This window comes from Crinia signifera, chromosome 4, assembly GCF_055691185.1.
Source record: "Crinia signifera chromosome 4, ASM5569118v1, whole genome shotgun sequence".
Taxonomy (NCBI): Eukaryota; Metazoa; Chordata; class Amphibia; order Anura; family Myobatrachidae; genus Crinia; species Crinia signifera.
Window position 1 is genome coordinate 13,697,920 of NC_139220.1, and position 22,601 is coordinate 13,720,520.

Below are 22,601 nucleotides of genomic sequence, written 5' to 3' on the forward strand. Positions count from 1 at the left end.
ACAAATTCAGCCAATCAGAAATGTGTGTTTAAAACTCTTCGCTCTCAGTGGGCTGATGCATATTTAAATATTTATCGTTAAAAAGCTGCAGCTCGTTTCCTGTTGGCTGTAATCCTTTCCTTCGTTTATACGTATCTCTTTGTTCTGCCGTGTAGTTTACAGTTTTATACATTTGTGTTACGTTGTCAGACAAGGAACAGTATTTATAAGTAAATGTACATATGTTTTAAGAATATATTATTTATATTACAGTTTAATTATTTAAAACAGTGTTAAACATAGTTTGTAATCTTTGCCAATTTCCTCTTTTGTTATGCTTTGCGGAGCGGGGGGGGAGATTATTCCCGATTCAGAGCAGCTACAGGTGTGTTTACTTCAAGTTGATTTAAATGTATCTCGCTGGCTACTTCATGGTTGAGAAACCATTGTCCGAAACCATAACGATAATGCACGACTCGCTGTTTGCGTTCGGAATCTGGACAAATTCGGAGGAATTTTTATTAAATTTGGACGTTGCAGATTCCGCATTAAGCTGGCGAGTTATCTCTTAAGAGAAGTTGAGGTGTTGCCATTAGCAACTAATCCAGCTGTCTGGATCATTTCTCATGCATATTGTAGTTTTTTTTTCGAGTGTGAACTACAGACGGGGTGTCATCTGGAAGAGTGGGCACAGGTGGAGACAGCAGAGGGCAGCAGCAGGTGGGGATGGCAGAGGGCAGGCTTCTTTACCGCAACACCAACTTAAGGGCAAGGTGCGTTTTACCATTTTGAAATTGGGATCATTGAAACAGCACAGCGGGGACACTACATTAAATAAATAGCTTGAATGTAATTGCTAAGGGCATCACCTACACTTGTTCTCTTTTGATAGATCTACCCTTTATTTCCAAGTGCAGGATACAGTTATTTGCTACCCTGGGTTAAAAATTTAATAAATAAAATACGATTTTAAAACTTCCGTGTCTTGTTGATTATTCATATGCAAATCACCATTAAGATTTGGTTTGGTATTTGACAGATACTTTGTAACAACATTTGGTAATTGGTCAAACCCTAAAATAGAAGATTTGGTGCAAGGAAATTCACGTATTATTAATAATAGTACCAGCCAATCAGCTCCCAGCTGCCTGGTATAACAAGCTTGTATATAGACTTTCTAGAATAAATGTACCCCCAAAAAAGGCTTTAGGGCCTTATTGTGGTTGGTATGCAAAAGCAAACTCCTTCTTTAATGGACAAAACCATGCTGCACTGCAGGTGGGGCTGATGTAACAGGTGCAGAGAGAGTTACTGTACATTTGGGTGGGGTGTGTTCAAACTGAAATCTATATTGCAGTGTAAAAATAAAGCAGCCATTATTTACCCTGCAGAGAAACAAAATAACTCACCCAAGTGTAACTCTCTCTCTCTGCACCTGTTACATCTGCCCCACCTGCAGTGCAGCATGGTTTTGTCCATTAAAGAAGGAGCTTGCTTTTGGAAACCAACCAAAATCACCCCGAATGTGTATACATAACCTTTACACTGCATTTACCTATTTATAATTTCGTATATCGGATTGACTAGATACAGGCATGTCCAACGTTGGCCCTCCAGATGTTGTGAAACTACACATCCCAGCATGCTTTGCCACAGTTTTGCTATTAGAGAATGCTAAAACTATTGCAAAGCATGCTGGGATGTGTAGTTTCAAAACATCTGGAGGGCCAACGTTGGACATGCCTGGACTGGAAAGTCATATCCCATATCTGAATGGATATCGTGAAGAGTCACCCTTTCCCCTTTCTACAAAAATAGAAACAAAAAGATCGCAAATATTAGATTCAGCTCAAGATTTATTTCCCGTTTCGGTAATCACCAAACTCCTTGTGGGAAATTTACTGAGTGTTATTTCAGATGGTATGTTGCTAGGGGCAACCAATCAGATGCTAACTGTTATCTTCTAGAAGTTTCTAAATAAATAAGAAGTTATTTTGATCGGTTGCCTATAGCAACATCCCATGTGACATACAACTCCCGTCTTAGTAAATGTCCCCCCTTGTTTTGAAAACATTGTCCCGGTATGATAATTGCACTCGTTAGGTGCGAGGTTGAGCGAAGTGTTCTCCTTGTCCAAGGTGTATACTGATGAACTGTAGCATCCCTCTCAAGACAAAAACATTCCGTGCACGGGTTACGAGTCCCCATCGTTGCTTAAGAAAAAGTGACCATCCACTCATGGGGTGTTCCAGTTTGGAATTCGGCATCAGTTGCCTATAAATTCCCCATACGTAGATCTGCACACAGATTCTGACCAGGGTTGGGGGTTATGTAGTATTCAAATACCCAGGTATACGGACATTTTCCTTTTCAGGTAACCTACTGACGTCAGTGCCACCTTTAGAAAGCTGCATTAATAAATGTTCCCGGATGTGCCACACGGAGATTACGCTCAGTGCCTGGTTTCCGTGTAGCCGTTATGTTCGTTATGGTTCTCGCGAGTAACAAACGGCAGCTCCTTGGGTTTCGGGCAGAAGGGAATGTATCGGAGCCAGGAGAAGGTGCAGAACTTGGTGCCTAAGCCAAACGGAAGGTCGTAGACATCCCCGACATCAGGGCAGTCATCGTCAGCATCTCCGTTAATCTCTTTCCATGCGGCAATTCCACGTTCTTCCGTTGTACCTGGCAAGTCGGAAGAGACAGGTCATGAAGATGATGGTGGGGGCTTAGCACCGCACCCAAGCCAACTACCAAAAGTCATGACTTAGTCTTAAGAGGCCATTAACTAGCTCACCACAAAAAGAAAAAAAAAAGAGAGTGGGCAAGAGACGGTAGACGGAATGATGGAACAGTTTGAGAAGAAGACAGGATGTACGAAGATAACATGAATGGCTTAACGGAAACTATACCTGGTATTGTGTTATCCAAAAAGAATCCTAGGAACCCGCCTACGAACATTCCTGTGGTTAACAGCACCATGATCACGTGGTCCAACTCAACAATGCCTGGGAGAAGATGGAGACAAGTTACGTACAGAGTCATGTCTAGAGGCTCCAAGGATCTCCTCCACCCTCTATGACCATTCTAAAAAGTTCTAGACCAGCCCAGTCGCAGTTATTAAGTCTGACTAGAGCTGTTGCAGTAGGCGTTAACTAAGCCCGAAGATGAGCAAGGCATTACTTTAACCCCTGCTAGTCACCTCCTCAATATCTTTTCTACTTTCTTCCCCAAGAAGGTCCTATTCTCCTACCCAGCCTCATCTGCGGGGACCTTCAGGATGCAGGAACATCTGCCCAAACCAGGGGATTCCAAAGTCGCATGAGATTCCTAGATGTAGTACTGCACTCAGTGGATCAGAGGGCGGGATGCATGGTGCGTGATTAAAAAGGAGAAAGATAAAGTACCAACCCAGCTCACAACTGTCATTTTTCAAACACGGCCTGTAACTTGGCAGTTTGAAGCCGATTGGCAGCTACATTATCGGTCTCGAAGCAATGGGTTCTCTTTTACCTGTCTGTAGAAGGGATGCGTTATTGGTCACCCAGTTCGGAATAGTAAGTCCGCAGAATATGGAGAATCCAACTATGAATATGTTTCTCGAGGAATTCATGTCCGCATACTTAAAAAAAAAAATGCAGATTAATGATTAACATCATAAAGCAGATTCAGGCCTTGAGGTCCCCAGTCTCCATATAGGTAACACTTGATGGTTTTTAAGGAACGTATACCATGTTTACAATTGGTTGGTCAATTCATTTATTAATAGAATTTTGGCCTTAAAGTGTCAGCCTTGTATAACTTTCTGCTCATTCAACCTTCAGAAATACTGGTGGATTTTCCCTTCAGATGTAGAAACATAGAATTGGGAAGATGAAGTACCCAGGGAGCACGGGGAGAAAATACAAACTCCACACAGATATGGCTGTGATGAGAATCGAACCCAAAACCACAGTGAGGTAGTAATGCTAACCATTACACAGTCCGTACTGCACCCAGTAGTACAAGGAATGGTCCAGATAACGATTGGAGCTTGTTTTTTACTATTACCAACTATCCTGTTTTGAGGACCCTGGTTTTGCCCGTTGTATAAGGATGGGGGTGTTGATGTACACCAGTTTATGTAGGGTATAATCAGTGATCTCACTGCACATGCCAAAAAGCCAACACTGGCACCTGCAGACTGGCACAGTTCTGCCACTTACGCTCGCCTGTGCCTGGAGAGATGACATGTGGAAGGGCAGGGGCAATAAACATTGGCAGAGTAGAGTACGGGCACGTTTACACTGACAGGGCTCATGCCCACCTGCAGAAACACGCATGTGGCCCTGTTGCGGGTATCTTTTGCGTCTACTATAGGACAGTTGATAATAATGATGTGCCAAAGCTGGGAACACAAGATGCAATGTGACAGCACATTCAATGCGATGATTTAAAGAACATCAGCTGAGAATGACGTATATGGGATACACTCTATGTGATGTGTACGATTTATAGTTCTCAGTTCAGTGTATCTTTCTACTCACCTGCAGATTAGACATCCCCACAGCCGCTATTACTCCAAACATTACCAGGAACATTCCGCCAATAACCGGGGTCGGTATAGTTGCAAATATTGCACCAATTTTGCTGAACATGCCCATTAGGAGCATCAGAATCCCCCCAACAATTATCACCATCCGACTCCCAACCTGAAAGACAAAGGCAGACCGGATAGTTGGTGCTCTTGGGCCCAAGTGAATATTGTGTTTTTACAAACGCCTTGCATGATGAGATTGGCCGTATCGCAACAAGGGGAGGGCCATATTACAAAGGCCCTATAGGCTAGAACTATATGCTAGGAAGTTCTTTATGCCAAGGAATGTTAGTATGGATAGAAAAGCCCTGTCTGTGAAGTTAAGAGCTGATTGGTTGGTACTTAAACTCTTTCCACTTTGGAGAGTAACAGATTCAGCCCAGGCTATCAGTGATTTTGTTTTACCTGCCTCAGGCATGCGTAACAAAATCTCCAATAAGCGCCGACTTTAGGGGATGCAAATGTGAAAATTCACACAGGTTTCATTGAACCTGTGGGGGTTTTGTAAGATAATAGAATTACCCCCAAAAAAATATCAGACAAAAATCCAGATGATTTTTTAACAATAATTGTATATCTCCAATTTAATCTTTCTCTAAGCTTTGATAACTCTCTTCCAAAAATTACTAAGGAAAACAAAGTTTTCCAAATTTATCTAAAGAACGTACACTTCTCATCCTCATTCAAACCAGAGAGGGCCAATGTTCTTTTTTTGACGGTTGTGATGCCCGTTTGCGCTTTATATCTGGGGAAAATTCAGTGGTCATCGCCATGTTAGGGGGACCCCCAGAACACTCACCCTGGTGATTCCAAGGGCGCCAACATTCTCACTGTAGGAGGTGGTTCCATTTCCTGTACCCCAGGCTCCCGCCAGTAAGCAGCCAATCCCTTCTATCCCGATTCCTCTGTTTATGGCATGTCTCGGAGGGGGTGGTGCCCCGGAAAGGCGCGCACATGCGTGGTAGTCGCCCACCGACTCAACCATGGATGAAATAACTCCAGCTAAAATCCCGAATACCCCCTCCAGGCTGACGGTCGGTGTTCCCCACTGGCCTACAATATAAAGGTAATGCATGTAAATTATGATTTTGTTGACTTTTTTTAGGAATTTTAGTCTAGATTTAAACAAAAATAAAACCCAGAGATCACCTTACAAAGTTTATAGTGACGCTCACATGATTTAAATGAGAATACGTCAATGAGGGTACTACAACTGTTGACAGTTACACGTTTATTAAACTACAGTTGGTCCATAAAAATGTGGCTTCCAACTGTTACTGGTTTGAGATTTAAACTTCAGACAACTCATTGGAGACCTCAACGTCTAGGTGTGCCGAGGTCTTCATACCAAACGCGCCACGAACATTCTGTTGAACCTCATAATGTTAAAATGCATGAACGAAAACCGCCGGTACCTGGATAGGGGAAGCGAAACCACGGAGCTTCAGACAAAACATTTCCTTTCAAGTCCGTACGGGCAAAATACCCGTAGCTCTCGGGCCTTGATGGCAGGACGTTGGTGGCGGTCAGAGCGTAGCAGATCAGCCAAGAGATGGAAATGCCAAGGAGTACCTAATGGGGCAAGAAGAGAGATGTTATTTTTGGTGGTTTGATCTCAAAATGACTGCTGAAGCATCCCGCCCCATATGTGCAAAGGTCCTGCATATGGGGGAACAGGCCCTAGGCCACTCTCCACATGACGCTAGTTGTTATTAGAGTAGAGGGGCAGCATTCAGAAACTGGCGTGCTCTTATCAGGTCTGCATGTAGCTCCTCAGTAGAGAAGTCACTGTATATATAATGGGGGATGATTTTGTAGACGGGGAGATCACCGTTTCTACCAGGCTCCAGTCAATTAATTCCTCATCACCATTGCTGCTGCAGGAGCACACGTGGGATGTATGTGACCGCAGCTGAACAAGAAACGTGGCTAGACCGTGATAAGTACAACGCTACATGCAAAGATTAACCGGGTCATTGGAATAAAAACGTAGCTGGACCCAGGCGAGATGTAGCGCTGTCAGACCACAAGGACCTGGATCCTGGAGGGACTACAGACTAAAAGGGGCGACTAAGGTTGGCTTGCAAAGAACATTTGGTTTGCTAATAGAAAAAAACATGTTCACTGCAGGTGGGGCAGATGTAACAGGAGAGTTAGATTTTGGGTGAGTTATTTTATTTCTGTGCAGGGTAAATACTGGCTGTTTCTTTATCCATTGCAATTCAGATTTGACATGTTACATTTCACATGTTACATCTGCCCCACCTGCAGTGCACATGGTTTTGACCTTTATCAAACCAAATGTGCTTTGCAAGCCAACCTATTAGCGGTTTTGGGTGTTTTTTTCTTGATTACTTTGACAACCCCAGATTACACACAAAGGGGAATAAGATGCAGGTAATACATTTTGCAATAATTAGAGCTTTTTTTGCATAATCTTGGCCAGGGTTATGGGCCTACCCACCACATCCACCTAACCTCATCAAATAAGTCCCTAACATTAAAATGGTTCAAGTCTGGGTCATGGGACACCCCCCGAACCAGCCCAGCCAAATCATCCCAAGGCATCACACTAAAATGGACTAAAAGAACTGTTAAACAGTGTGTGTGTGTGTGTGTGTGTGTGTTTTATGTAGACCTGCACTCCTGTGCCGCTGCACTGCTGTTTCACATTACAACAGCCACTTCAGTGTAACCCGGTGTAATTGCGTCATTTGGCTGAAGGTGGATTGTTCTGTAGGCTCTGTATACAGGCGGATTGATCCGTAGGCCCTACATCTCTAGAAGTAAATCGGTTATCAAGGCAGACTTACTGGGAAGATCTGGAAGACGTAGGACTTGGAATACTGCCACTTCCGGATGCTTTTCGAGTAATACGGAATCGGCAATGGTATATTTTTTAGATACTGGGAGAACAAAACTATGAAGAAAGTAGTCCTGCAAGACATTAATATACAGATAATTTAGATTGTTTTTGGCAAGCGCAGCCACAATGATACAACAGAAGTAGCTAAAATTCACCTAAACCCCAACATCTCATCTCATCCACCCTCTTACAGGTTTCAAAAGTTCTAACAGGGAATCCTCAAATTTACAAACTAATAATAAGATGGGGAATTGTTTGGTTCTTCGCTTGTATTATTGCCTAGCGCCGTTTCAAAGCAGCTTTGACCAGTTGGGTTGCCTCGACTTACATGGCGGATATCCCCCAGTGGGTCCCGGCATCTCCACCAGCGGACTGGAAGAGTGGCAGTGCTATCAAGGTGATTGTGGGAGCGATCGTCAGGGGCCCGATGAACCTCATGAGGAACCCGATCAAACCAGAAAATCCAACAAAGATTTGGAAGCAGGACGCGACCATGATGGCTCCTTGAACCTGAAAATGATGCAATAGAGAGGGCGGTTGAGGGTTACCAGGAACATACCGGCCAGGCAAGTATTGACCTTTGGCCTCTTCCGCACAGGACAAAAAAAAAAAAAGAGAAAATGCAGGTGCAGACTTATAATAATAAACAGAATGCTTAGAATAACCCTGTAATAAATTTGAGGTCATCAATATGGCCCAACCAACCACAACCAGGTGACCTCGTTTGGTAGGTCCCTAACACTAAGGTTCAAGTCAAGGGAACATGGCCTCTTCTGCATAACTGTAGCGGTCAATGTGCAGGGTTTTTTTTATACCTCTTTTACTAGAATCCCCAATAATAACCCTATATTTAATTTTGGACACACATTGCAGTATACATTACAGCCAGGTCACTTCCCTGCAGCTGAATCTTACATGCTGCATTGTAGTGGTCCAGGATTGGTCAGGGAGAAAACCATACTTGCCTACCTCACCCTCTCCATGAGGGAGAAAACGCTCTGTTCCTGGCCTTCCCTGGTAATGTATGATTGCCATCACCTGTGATTAAACACCTTTCTTATCAATAACCTAGCTCCCCACAGGTGCTGGCAATTATACATTACAGAGCATTCTCTTTATATACACTTCCATTGTACACTGGCTGACTTACTAGACTAATTAAGCAGTGGCGTAACTATAGCACCGCAGCCCCAGCGGTCACGGGGGGGGGGGGGCGCTGTGCATATGGGGGCGCCGGGGGGCTGCGGTGCTATAGTAATCCCCCCGTCCCCCATCCCCCGCATGCTTACCTGTCCGCGCGTCCCGGCTCCTCTCCTGGCTTCAATCAATGCTATGGAGACGGACCACGATAAAATGGCCGCCCCATAAAGCAGACTGTTCTCTGAAACTGTCTGCGGCATGGGGGCGGCCATTTTATCGTGGTCCGTCTGCATAGAATTTATTGAAGCCAGGAGGGGAGCCAGGACGAGCGGATAGGTAAGCATGCAGCAATTGGGGGAGGGGGCACGGGGGGGCGGACGGGCGGGAAGGAAGAGCGCCCCCCCCATTAACGGTGGGGGGGCGCCCCAAACAAAGCTACCCCGCTGTAATTAAGATAATTTCTAACATATTAAACAAGGAGACTGTGGGGTCTAATTAATAAGCTCCTAATTGTAATTTGTTTTAACACAACCTTCTGTAACATATGTATCTCTCCCCAAGGCTAATGCTGGCCACACATCAGACCAACTTTCCTCCAACCATCCAACTAGTTGGTTGGTTGGACTGAATATCTGGTACTGTATGGAGGCAAATGCCAATAAGTAGTTTGCTCTCAAACTCAGGAGAATGGACAAAAACTTTCAGTGAAATTGTTTAAATCAATTAGGTCCAACTACAGGGGAAATGTTAGAAAGAATTACTTCACAGAAAGGGTAGTGGATAAGTGGAATAGCCTCCCATCAGAGGTGGTAGAGGCTAAGACAGTAGAACAATTTAAACATGCTTGGGATAGGCATATGAATATCCTTACAAAGAAATAAGGATTAAAAAGGGTTGAGATTACCTGAAGGGTAAAAAAAGGGGCAAACTAGATGGGCCAAATGGTTCTTATCTGCCGTACAATTCTATGTTTCTCCAGTAAATTGTCTGAGTGACAGTTGTTGTCCATTTTCAGATTTGGTCCTATCCAGTACCAGATTTTTATTCCATCCAACCAGCTAGTTGGATGGTTGGAGGAAAGTTGGTCTGATGTGTGGCCAGCATTAGTAAATAGATAGATTTATATATATACATTTTTGTTTTATTAGTCACTTTTAATTTACAAGTTCAGTGGCTCTATATTAATTATTTATCGCTGTTGGTGTTTTTCAGTTCTGTACATTATTATATAGCACAGGTAAATGATTTCTCTCAGCTTACCCTTTATGTTTAGATAATGGATGTATAGCTCAACGGAGCAGTATATGAGGATGAGCAGGACCGTTCCTTCATTACATAAAATAGATGCATCCAATTATACAGCTATTAACTTTTTTCCACATTTTGTTATGTTACAGCCTTATTCCAAAATGGAATAAATTAATTTTTCCCCCTTCACACAGTATCCCATAATGTGACAAAAAGATGAGGAGATTTTTGCAAATTTATTACAAATAAAATACTAAGAAATCACGTAAGTATTCACAGCTTTTGCCATGAAGATCAAACCAAGCGTGAAGTCAAAAGAATTGTCTGTAGATCTCCAAAACAGGATTGTCTCGAAGAACAAATCTGGGGGAAGGTACAGAAAAATGGCCCTTATTCTGGTTCACTCGCAAAGGCAAATTCCTTCTCAAATGGACAAAACCATGTGCACTGCAGGGAGGCCGATGTAACATGTGCAGATAGAATTAGATTTGGGTGAGTTATATAGTTTCTGTGCAGGGAAAATACTGACTGCATTATTTCTACACTGCAATATAGATCTCACTTTTAAATAAAACCCCACCCAAATCTAATTCTCTCTGCACATGTTACATCTGCCCCACTTGCGGTGCACATGGTTTTGTCCATTTGAGAAGGAATTTGCCTTTGCGATTGAACCAGAATAAGGGCCAATATCTGCTGCTTTGAAGGTCCCAATGAGCACAGTGGCCTCCAACATCCATAAATGGAAGAAGTTCTGAACTACCAGGACTCTTTCTACAGCTGGGTGGCCGTCTAACCTGAGCGATCGAGGGAGAAGGGCCCTAGTAATGGAGGTGACCAAGTTCCCAAGACAACCATCTCTGCAGCAATCCACCAGTCTGTCCCTTATGGTAGAGTGGCCAGACAGAAGCAACTCCTTAGTAAAAAAAAGGGTACTTGTGTAGTTTCACGGTGGCAGTTACGTCAGAATCAGCGCAGTGTTCCTGCGGCCGCTTAAGTAGTAAGCGTAGTCAGTCAGGCGTCCCTGTCAGTATCTGTTCCTGCGCTTTAGCGGCTAGCCGGAGTTTACATAGTTAACGTAGTCAGTCAGCGCTTATTACATTGTGTGGGAACCATTGACCATTTTAACCTGCCTGACATGACAGGTTTGAATGTGTTCCTGAAACACCCAAACTATCCACGCCGTCCCGAAGCATGGCGAGCCCCGCGAGGGGACACGGTACGCGTCCTCCCGACTTATTCATACCCCCACTATCCACGTCGGCGTGGAGTTGATTCTATAAAGTGTGGCGAGCACAGCGAGCCATTGAGCCCAAAGCGTGGCGAGTGCAGTGGAATACACGTCAAGTAATCCGCATCTGCTCGCCACGCTTCGGGCTCACTACACTTTATAAAATCAACACGTCGACGTGGATAGTGGGGGTATGAACAAGACGGGAGGACGTGTACCATGTCCGCTCGCCATGCATCGGTCTGGCGTGGATAGTGGGGGTTTGAAATGGAGGCATTTGCCAGTATGTAACATGGAGCACTGGAAAATGCGTCCTTTATTGCACCGCACCCCCTGTTACCGAACCCCCCAAGTAAGGCAGCCGTTGGGCTACGCTGACAATGTAGATTCAAACGTAGGTTAGGCTGCCGCCGTGAAACTACACAAGTACCACAAAAAGTGCACCTGACGGACTCTCAGACCATGAGAAACAAAATTCTCTGGTCTGATGTGACAAAGATTGAACTCTTTGGTGTGAATGCCAGGCGTCATGTTTGGAGGAAACCAGGCACCGCTCATCAACAGGCCAATACCATCCCTACAGTGAAGCATGGCGGTGGCAGCATCATGCTGTGGGGATGTTTTTCAGCGGCAGGAACAAGGAGACTGGTCGGGATAGAGGGGAAGATGAATGCAGCAATGTACAGAGACAACCAGGATGAAAACCTGCTCCATCGCGCTCCTGACCACAGACCGGGGCGACGGTTCCTCATTCAGCAGGACAACGACCCTAAGCACACAGCCAAGATATCACAGGAGCGGCTTCAGGACAACTCTGTGACTGTCCCTGAGTGGCCCATCCAGAGCCCAGACTTGTATCCGATCAAACATCTCTGGAGAGATCTGGAAATGGCCGTGCACCAACGCTTCCCATCCAACCTGATGGACCTTGGGAGGCGCTGCAAAGAGGAATGGGCGAAACTGCCCAAAGACAGGTGTGCCAAGCTCGTGGCATCATAGTCATAAAGACTTGAGGTTGTAATTGCTGTCAAAGGTGCATCAACAAAGTATTGAGCAAAGGCTGTGAATACTTATGTACATTTTTTTTTTTATAGTTTTTTAGTTTGAATACTACAATCTCCAAAAAAACTTTCTTCACGTTGTCATTATGGGGATTGGGTGTAGAATTTTGAGGGGAAAAAAATTAATTGTATCATCCCTCTCTCTCTCTCTGTATATATATATATATATATATATATATATATATATATATATATATTTACTAGTTAAAAGCCTGTCAAAATGATTCACTTTGAGCTGCGACAGTTTTTAGCTCAAACTTCCCACCCCCAGTCCCTATCTGCTCGTATTTCCAATCTCTGTCTTCACAGCTCCCTCTCTCCATATCCACCAAGTTTGAGACAGATCAGCGTCACTGCAAAAATCGCTTTCACTTTCTGTTGTGAAATCATTTACCACACAAAAGAGTAATTTCACAGAATCATTTCAAAAGGGAAATTCCTTAATAATCTCATCCTGTTAGCAAGTATCACTACATGGGTTGGGGTCAGAGGGTCGGATCGAACAAAAAAACGTCCCAGGAGTCAGACTGTGTGGACCTTCGGACAGTAGGAATGCCATATTGATTACACCCCCATAGAATTTGATTGGTTGCCATGAGTGACATCATCTCTTTTCATTTTTAAAAGCTTTTGTAAACTGAACCCGTACTCTCTGAATTTGCATGAAGCGACGTCTGTGTTCTATATAAACTAGTTTTAGTTAGCCGCGAGTTTCCATGGCAGCAGCCTCGCGTACACGGTTTATGCGCACAAAGCGCCACTCACCGTAATGATAAAATTCACTTTTACCGGCACCTTTCCCCTTTAAACTGTCCGCCAGCCTCTGATTGAATGACTGAATAAACCTCAGCTGTGTATAAATAGGTCTAATAAACATTATTATACAGCCGAGGTGAAGATGGTAAAGTACACAATAAAACTTTTATGTTATTGACGCTCATCTATAAAAGATTACACATGACACGTTACCACTGGTGACAACACGTCACTGTACCTCCCGTATCCGCGACTGCCAAACTTCCACAAACTCCGGAGACGTGACATTCACCAGGGTGGCGTTTTGGGTCCATTCTGGGCATCGCCACTTGGGAAGGGACAGCATGGCCAGAGTCGGCGTGAGGAAGGTAAAAGTTCCTCCCTGCAAGATCGGCAACCTGCAGATAGAACACCAGCGATAAATCATAGTGAGTGACACCGCCACTGACCCCCACCCCAGCTAACGGGAAGGTGTTGAAAGATAGGCGTGGCCTAATTCGGCGGATAGAGGCCGGAATAAAAAAAAAGCCAGTGTAGACCGACTTTTATTAGCGATGGGGAGAAAAATAATTTGATGATAATCACCATGTAACAGAGCCCATCCTTAATGAATTCTCCCTGCATCCTGCCCTGCGCTGAAGAGGTTAAGGTCCTTCTATTTCACATGGGAGGTTGCTATCTATCTTCTAGAAGTAGATTCTGATTGGTTGCCCATAGCAACATCTCATGTGAAATACAACTCCCATCTTAGTAAATTTCCCCCAGCCATTCTCCTACAGAACACTTGTCTGTTACAAGGTGGGAAGGGACATGGCGGGAATCAAACCATCAAAGCCTTTTGCTGCAAAAAAGCGGCGGAATGCGTTAACTTTCAATTCTTTAGAATACCCGCTGTGTATATTGAGGTGGGCGGGGCTGTGACAGTTGCGCCACCCATTGGATGGTGCAAATTGTATTATTAAGTTGACAGGTTTGCTGTAAATGGGCATCACACATCCTCATTGGTACATCGATATTGTAAAACATTTCATGTTCATTCCTTCATTCATCAGTTATTCCCAATAGTGTCAGTGTGACAGCTGCCATCGTGCAATGTACTGTAAAGTCTGACATTACCTGACCCCAAACAGAACCTGCAGGAGGGTGCAAATCCCAGAGACAAAGAGAATAGTGCTGATCAGGTGACTCTGCGTCAGGTGGTCGTGAGTCAAGCAGAGGTCCTTAGACAGGATCAGGGGGATGGCGACAATGCCCCCCAGTGCGGTCAGGTAATGCTGCGGGATATAGAGAGAGGACGGATGAGTGTGGTGCAATAATGATAGGGTAATAGACTGTAGGCTCCAGTAATCTTTAGATCTGCTCTGGTGGCTGCTGATTCCGCTAATCCAGGGCTTCTTAGTCTTTGGCGCAGTTTTCAGTTATGTCTTGGATGCAGGTTTGCAAACTCCCATCCAGCTTTCAACACCATCATCTTTCTTGCAAATAAAACCCTAAAGCCCCGTTCCACCGCAGCATAACCCCAGTGTCCCGTTCCACCGCGGCATAACCCCGGTGTCCCGTTCCACCGCGGCATAACCCCGGTGTCCCGTTCCACCGCGGCATAACCCCAATGTCCCGTTCCACGGCAGCATAACCCCAATGTCCCGTTCCACGGCAGCATAACCCCAATGTCCCGTTCCACGGCAGCATAACCCCAATGTCTCGTTACACGGCAGCATAACCCCAATGTCCCGTTCCACGGCAGCATAACCCCAATGTCCCGTTCCACGGCAGCATAACCCCAATGTCCCGTTCCACGGCAGCATAACCCCAATGTCCCGTTCCACGGCGGCATAACCCTAATGTCCCGTTCCACCGCTGCATAACCCCTAATGTCCCGTTCCACCGCAGCATAACCCTAGTGTCCCGTTCCACCGCAGCATAACCCTAGTGTCCCGTTCCACCGCAGCATAACCCCAATGTCCCGTTCCACCACAGCATACCCCTAATGTCCCGTTCCACCACAGCATAACCCTAATGTCCCGTTCCACCGCAGCATAACCCTAATGTCCCGTTCCACCGCAGCATACCCCTAATGTCCCGTTCCACCGCAGCATAACCCTAATGTCCCGTTCCACCGCAGCATAACCCTAGTGTCCCGTACCACCGCAGCATACCCCTAATGTCCCGTTCCACCGCAGCATAACCCTAATGTCCTGTTCCACCGCAGCATACCCCTAATGTCCCGTTCCACGGCAGTATAACCCCAATGTCCCGATTCACGGCGGCATAACCCTAATGTCCCGTTCCACCGCAGCATAACCCCTAATGTCCCATTCCACCGCAGCATAACCCTAGTGTCCCGTTCCACCGCAGCATAACCCCAGTGTCCCGTTCCACCACAGCATACCCCTAATGCCTCGTTCCACCACAGCATAACCTCAATGTCCCGTCCACCGCAGCATAACCCTAATGCCTCGTTCCTCCACAGCATAACCCTAATGTCCCGTTCCACACTAGCATAACCCCAACGGCAGCATAACCCTAATGTCCCATTCCACCGTAGCATAACCCTAATGTCATGTTCCACTGCAGCATAACCCCAACCGCAGCATAACCCTAATGTCCCATTCCACCGTAGCAGAACCCCAATGTCCCGTTCCAACGCAGCAGAACCCCAATGTCCCGTTCCACCGCGATCTGGCTGCTCACTGAGCAAACCGGGGCTCCTGTACCCTCCGCAGTAGTATGTAGGCATGGTGTGACACTTGCGCACCATCTGCCGTGGTTGGACATGTGTATGACTAAAGGTGCCCATACACTAGTAAGATTTATCTTCAGATCTGGCTGGTTGGAACAAAAACATGGTTATGGATGAGTGACAGTTTGTCAGTTTTCCAAGCAAATGGTCAACTGTAATTTGCTCTCATCCATAACCATGTTTTTGTTCCAACCAGACAGATCTGCAGATAAATCTGTGTGTGTATGGCCACCTTAAGTATCGCGCCCTTTATTGGATTTTGTTGCTGTATGTTTTTCTCCTCCATTACCTGGATACCTAGAAAGATGCACAGGTACCAAGGTGGCACGTCGGTCACCGTGTACGCCAGCTTGTTCCGGTCATTGTCAAGGATTTTCTTTTTCTCCTCCTGTCCTGAGCCTTTGGCACTGAATGAAGACTTGGTGCTGTATTGATTGGCATCTTGAATCTGGCAAGGGCGAGAGAAAGTGTAAATAGGGGGCGCTAGACAGGAAGCTTTTGCTTTTTTAGTACCTTGTATCAAGGGGTGGGGTATAGTGCGTCAACAGTGGTGGATTCCGACAGTCATTAGTCCGATGTCAAAATGCCGACTGCCGGAACTGAGACAGCTGGATGAACGCGACAAATCTTCTTGCGTACTCGCGGCGCTTGCCATGGGGGTCGTGGATCAGTAAGAGGGAGAAAGTCACCTGCCAATTGGGATCCTGATTGTCAGGGTTTTAACAGTTGGGATTCCGACATCGGTGTATTGACTGTCGGAATCCCGACTGTCGGGAGGCAGTACATATTTTGTATTTCATCGCATTGCATCTAGTTCCAATCGCACGCCGTTGTAACGGAACGTATCTAGTACAAAACGTTCCATGTGTGGGCACAGCCTGTATAATGACAGTTAGAAGCTAATTGGGCGTCTCACCACTTTGAGGTTGAAATGTACTAAGCCTTAAAAGTGAGAGAATAGAGAGTGATAAACCATCAACCAATCAGCTCCTGTTATTTTTCACAGCCTTTGACATGACAAGTTGGGAGCTGATTGGCTGGTACTTAATCACTCTCCATTTTGTCACCCTATCTTTTTCCATGTCTTGATGCATCTCACCCTTTTTCTCAATTCAAGATTTGATACACCTCCCCGGGCAGCAGAAATATTGGGAGTGTCCAAGCACCCACAGAGCTGTCCCAAGGGGCTCTGATCAGATCTTTCAAAGGACCCAGGCATTCCTGCCAGCATATCCAGTTTAAAAAGCAGGACATACCCAGCCACAGCTGTATTTTACCAAATCCTAATGGTGTGTGGACACACTAGAGGATTATTGTTAACGATATACACAATAACAATATTTTTGTGCATAATGTCTAGTGTGTACTCACTATATTGTTAATGATACATGCGCTCCCGTGGGTCATTAACAATGTCCTCCATGGTCTCCATCATGCAGTATGACGGAGAACATTGCTAACAAGGGCCATGCTGGTTGTTGCTATGGGTCTGTGGAGGCTATTGTTGCTGCCAGGACCTACAGACACTGTAGCACCTGCTCCCATTGAAAATGTCCTTCACAGAATGGCTGCCACATCAGAGAAAACAGTTATTATAGGGATACTAGAGGTGGTGGCAGCCATTTTGGGAGAGACACGGCAGTGGCTGAAGGGGGGGTCTTGACAATAAGCAGAACCCCTGATGGGACTGCAGACCAGTGGGGGGGGGGGGGGGGGGTGTCCTGGGGGTTATCCCCTGACAACCAGCAGGTTCCTAGGGGGTGGGGGGAGAGAATACAAGGGTGTCTGCAATTCTTTTGGAGGGGGGGGGGGGGGGGGGGCATCTATTGTGTCATTTTCAAAAGGAGATCTTGTCCTCTGCACTCCCCCAAGATGGAAGCCACACGCCTCATCTTCCCTGCCACCTGCAGACTGTCAATCACGGACATATTCATTATGTCGACATGCATTGATAGTCGACCACTGAAGGTTGACATGGCTTAAGTCGACACATGACAAAGTAAAAATGTCGACATGAGTTTTTCACTTTTTTTCATCCCAAATGTCGATATAGCCGACATGGACGCCGTTAATGTGTACCGCTGCACTCGCCATGCTTCAGGCACTATCCTATTCTTCCTCCACGCCCTAGTGGGTGGCAGGGGCTTAAATACCGCCCGTCGGCATAAGTCGGCTCAACAAAGGAAAAAGTGAAACACCCATGTCGCCCTTTTCACTGTCGACCTTGGCGTTGTTGAACGAATGCTTTTGTCGACCTTCCAACCCTGTTGACTTTAGCCATGTCGACCTATTTCCTGTGTTGACGTAAGCCGTATCGACCTTCAGTGGTCGACCAAATGCATGTCGACCAAATGGTCATATACCACCGCAGATCCTTCAGGATCAGAATTAGACCCAGCATGAGAGAGAACTACTGGATTTTAGATCACAGGTTCTCAAAGTCGGTCCTCAGGACCCCACACAGTGCATGTTTTGCAGGTCTCCTCACAGAATCTCAAGTGAAATAATTAGCTCCACCTGTGGATCTTTTAAATCATGTCAGTGAGTAATGAGCGCACCTGTGCACCTGTCGGGTGACCTGGAAAACATGAACTGTGGGGGGTCCTGAGGACCGAGTTTGAGAACCCCTGATAGGTAGCCCGATCGGACCAACAAATTGGATTATTCTGCTGCCAGGTTCAGCCGGGTCCCGTTGGCCGTGGCGCTGAGGGTGTGCCCAGCTACAAACGCCCATTGATGTAACCTAATCATTTACTTGGGTTGCACGGTTATCTATTGCTCTCAGCAATACCTAATTTGCTGATTACGGCAATACTAGTCCTTTATCTCACTAGTGCGAACCAACGCTGATCATTTTCCCCATGTGATCCGGAGGAAATGTCCCTGAACATGTGAAAACACACGTGTGCTTGTATTAATTCTTTTGCTACGCCTACGCCTGATACAAGCACGTATGATTACTTCCGAGACACATTTTCCACGCTCCTCATGTTACTACAACACACGTACAGTAGATGTTAGAACTCTATATACAACACATTCCTCTAATAAGGTCGTATTTATGGGAGCAGAATCCAAGAAAAAGACAAAAATATTCTTGTGGGAAAAAAAAATGTCAACTCACAGTTTCCCTTCCTTCTAGCACCCTGCAACTTTTACAACTCGCGTAGTTCCTCTTACACGTCTGAGGTGTCATTCTGTGATGTGATATTTCTAGCACAGTCTGGCCTGTATATCGGTGCTGAAATACAGACCACACTGTGCTAGACGCATCACCGCAGAGAGCAACACCTTAGGCAGGGAAGAGAAACTGCTTACGTTTTGAAAGTTGCAGAGCACTAGAAGTTGGAGAGAGATAAATTGTGATAAAGTATACCAGCCAATCAGCTCCTGTCATGTTACAGGCTGTGTTTGATAAATGGCAGGTGTTGATTGGCTGGTACTTTACCTCTCTTTATCACTTTCCGCTTGATCACTTATTAAGGCTTAATGGTCCCTACACACATAGCTAGTATGCCCCTAAGTGCATAGACCACTGTGTGATGTATCAAGCCTTTTGTGGAGAAGGGGATAGGTGGAGAAGCTGCCCACAGCAGCCAATCAACTTTGATGTAGCATCTTTAAGTACAGGCAATAAAATAGAATGCAGAAAGTAATTGGTTGCTATGGGAAACGTATCCATTCTTTACAAGGCTTGATATATCTCCCCCCACAGAATCCTGGGACAATTCCGCCCCTCTACATTACTTTTAATAAAAAGATATTTGTTTTCACTCTCTGGGGGAAATGTATTGAGCCTTCTGATGAGAAGAGACGTTGCCATCTATCAGCTGTTACCTGTCATTTTATGGAAAGTGCTTGATACACTGATTCGTTATTATGGGTTACTTCTCCACCCGTCGATACATCTCCCCATCTGTAGTGCGCTATTGTGCCTGTCACCCTCTTTGGCTAACTGGCAGTATGTACTACCCCTTGGAGAGTGAGGATAAAGTGGAGAGTGATAAAAATAGCCCCTAACTGTCATATTGTTTGAAAAAATGACAGTTGGAGCTGACTGGCTTGGACTTTATCTCCCGCCGCCTGGTATCTCTCTCCATTAGTAAAGGTGCCCACATACGGTGCGATATGTGCGTTTTGTACTAGATTGCGCCGCATGTAGTCTATATCACATACGATACACTAAAACAGTGCGCGATTTGAACTAGAAGTGATGCAATCTAGTACAGTATGCGATGCGCTGGAGCACAGTGCGATTGGAACTACATGCGATGCGTTGTGAACTAAACGATCATCGCACCATGTGGGGCCACCATTAGTACATAGCCCTCCCACCATAGAATAACCACAAGGGGAACACAATTGTGGGTTATTTTCAGAGTTGTGTTATACAGCCTGGACACATATCCTGTAACTTTAGAGAGTTGCCTATAATGTATTAGGACGGGACATCTGGAGTGAGTAATGAGTACACCTGTGCACCTGCCGGGTGACCTGGGAAACGTGTCCATTAGAAATTAGTACAACTGTGCACCTGTCGGGTGCACCTGTGAGCTGTTGGGACCAAGTTTGGGAACCACTGCTATAGGCTGACTGGAGGTTACAATTGTCTTTTGAAGTGCATAGATCTCAAAGACAAAAGGTTCAAAGGTTAGTACAATGTTGTCTCAGAAGCACTCCTGATTAAGATTATAGATATATATTTTTTTTTTTCCTTTGTACCTTCCAAAATTAAGAATTATAAAAGTGTAACACAAATAAACCCAGAGCCTGACACTACAGATTCCCAGGAATCAGTTCTACCTACCCAAAGCCTGTGTAAACATAATTACTGTGGGGTCTAAACTTTTACTGAAATTTTGTTCCCATCACCTAATATCCTACAGGTAGAGTAGACTTTGTTGTCTCCGCACTCGATTCCCCAATGCCTGTAGTTATAAATTCTGACCTCAAACGCAGGGTTATCCAAGCCGCTGATTCCTGCGTCCATCTCCTGGCTGCAGGTGAGACAGTCTGAGGTGGGGACTGGGAGTTACATCCACAGGTGCCAGATAATGCTGTATGTTAGCACTGCCAGGGGAAGACCCAGGCTGCTCTCTGCCACACAAGTCAATGTTTGATAGACCAGGAAGATGAGATTAGGGACTTGTTACTATCACTGTGATCATTGCCTCATATGATTGCTAAGCAATGGTGTTAATCATTATATCAATAGTGATCTGGCAAGGGAGCATTGGAATGAGCTTAACTAATGAATGAATTCGGTTTGGTGCCCAGCTTGTTTAGCTGCCAGCTTACATAAATCTGGACAGAGCTGAAACTGCGGGTTTTTAATACTAAATCTGGAGAGAAACATACAGTACCTCCCAACATGACCCTCTCCAGGAGGGACACATTGCTCTGCTTCTGGACTTCCCTCTTAATGTATGATTACCATCACCTGTTTTCAACAGGTTTAATAATAAGAAAGGTGCTTCACCACAGGTGATGGTAATCATACATAAAGAGGAAAGTCCAGGAGCAGAGCAATGTGTCCCTCCTGGAGAGGGTCGTGTTGGGAGGTATGCTTAGAGAGGGAGGTGGGTACTTTTTAACCAGGCCCGTGTCCCGTTGCAGGGTGCCAGGCAGTGGGAAGAGAGATTACAGCAGTGGTCAGGGAACTCGGCCCTCATTACCCCACACAGTGCATGTAACCCAGCAGGTGCACAGGTGTACTAATTACTCACAGACACATTTTATAAGGTCCGCAGCTGGAGTTAATTATTACACTTGTGATTCTGTGAGGAGACCTGCAAAACATGCACTGCGTGAGGTAATGAGGACCGAGTTCCCTGACCACTGGATTACAGGCTTCCGCTGCAGCACAGCCTCTCTCCCCATGTAGCGCTCAGTGCCGTGTGCTGAGCTGGGGCGAGAGACAGCTGCAGCAGAAGACATCTCTTCCACTCTCTTTTTTTTTTCATGCACAATCGTTCTAGTGTATGGGCACCTTTAGACGGAGAGAGAAAGAGGGTTTTTATGGAAAAATAAGGAATGAGAGATAAAAAAAATTCTGACAGTCGGAATATCTGCACTTTTCGACGATTTACGGTTGTATTTTCATTGAACCTATTCAATGCAATTGCCAATTTTTCAACTGTCGGAAAAATCGTCCTGTTTAAAAAAGCATGTGAGACGGTGAATTACTCGACAATCCATGTGTTTTAGCCGAAAATCCGCTGATGCAGATTTGATTTTTTATTAAAGTGAAAACAGCCGCATTGAATAGGTATGTCAGAAAAATCCGGACATGATTGAATACCCCCCCATAATGTTAGGAAAAGAGAGAGGGAGAAGGAGCGACCAGGAAAGATCCTACTTGACTACAGTACAGGGTGGGTGGAAGCATAGACGGATGGGGGGGGATATACAGATGGAAGGACGAGGGGAGAGGGTGAACGGAGCGAGCACCATATGGGGCACAAAGAGATGTTGGCAGCATTGAGGGACAGATGGAAAAACAGAGAATCATATGGGGTATAGAAGGACAGGAGGGGCATAGACAAATGTTCAGAAAGAGCACCAAACGGAGGCATCGACGAACGGACAAGGGGCATGGGGCGGACAAGGAGTTTGGGTGAACAGACAGATCACCATGTGGGGGCATGGTCATGGTAAAAAAAGGGGCGTGGTCACCAGAGGGGCTGCGTGGCTACACCCCTGTGCGAAAACTCCATAGCAACTGCATCTCCTGCACCGTCCTCTATATTCACACCATTAAACACCGGAGATTATATAATGAACAGGAAACTTGCAGACGTCCCTTCCCAGACCTACAGTATGCAAATTATCTGTGAGATAAGGGGTTATTCCTTATGTTAAAAGTTTACCTACTCATAAAGTTATAGTATATCATAAACTTAATCAGGCAATTATTTCAAATGATGCTGTGAATTCTACCTTACATACCAGAGAGTGCTTATCAACATTCATAACAGAATACCCTTGTACCAAAAGCATGCACACAC

The 22,601-nt window shown here is 45.4% G+C and overlaps 1 protein-coding gene across 2 annotated transcripts; it reads right to left on the minus strand.

Annotated features, from left to right (window-relative positions):
• Positions 1–1,825: 1,825 nt before the first annotated feature.
• Positions 1,826–21,005, minus strand: LOC146073748 (solute carrier family 23 member 1-like). Of its 2 annotated transcripts, none has more exons than XM_083181152.1 (12): positions 20,958–21,005; positions 15,884–16,042; positions 13,971–14,128; positions 13,093–13,252; positions 7,747–7,928; positions 7,366–7,489; positions 5,968–6,124; positions 5,352–5,605; positions 4,503–4,667; positions 3,490–3,598; positions 2,889–2,984; positions 1,826–2,661 (listed from the first exon to the last, which is right to left on the minus strand). In XM_083181152.1, exons 1-12 carry the CDS (start codon positions 20,988–20,990, stop codon positions 2,432–2,434), a joined length of 1,827 nt encoding a protein of 608 aa, XP_083037278.1. In that variant the 5' UTR covers positions 20,991–21,005; the 3' UTR covers positions 1,826–2,431. The 2 variants fall into 2 exon arrangements, with proteins under 2 accessions (XP_083037278.1, XP_083037277.1); XM_083181151.1 differs by lacking the exon at positions 20,958–21,005 and adding an exon at positions 20,543–20,929 and having other exon boundaries at positions 1,827–2,661.
• Between the last annotated feature and the right edge of the window lie 1,596 nt (positions 21,006–22,601).

What these genes read in the sequence shown, in the direction of transcription:
- LOC146073748 (XM_083181151.1), bottom strand. Translation starts at nt 20,584, where the DNA reads ATGGACGCAGGAATCAGCGGCTTGGATAACCCTGCGTTTGAG. An exon ending in GCATCTTTCTAGGTATCCAG is followed by an intron (nt 14,129 to 15,883) that starts GTAATGGAGGAG and finishes TATATCCCGCAG; the next exon opens with CATTACCTGACCGCACTGGG. An exon ending in GGCAGTCGCGGATACGGGAG is followed by an intron (nt 7,929 to 13,092) that starts GTACAGTGACGT and finishes CATCATTTTCAG; the next exon opens with GTTCAAGGAGCCATCATGGT.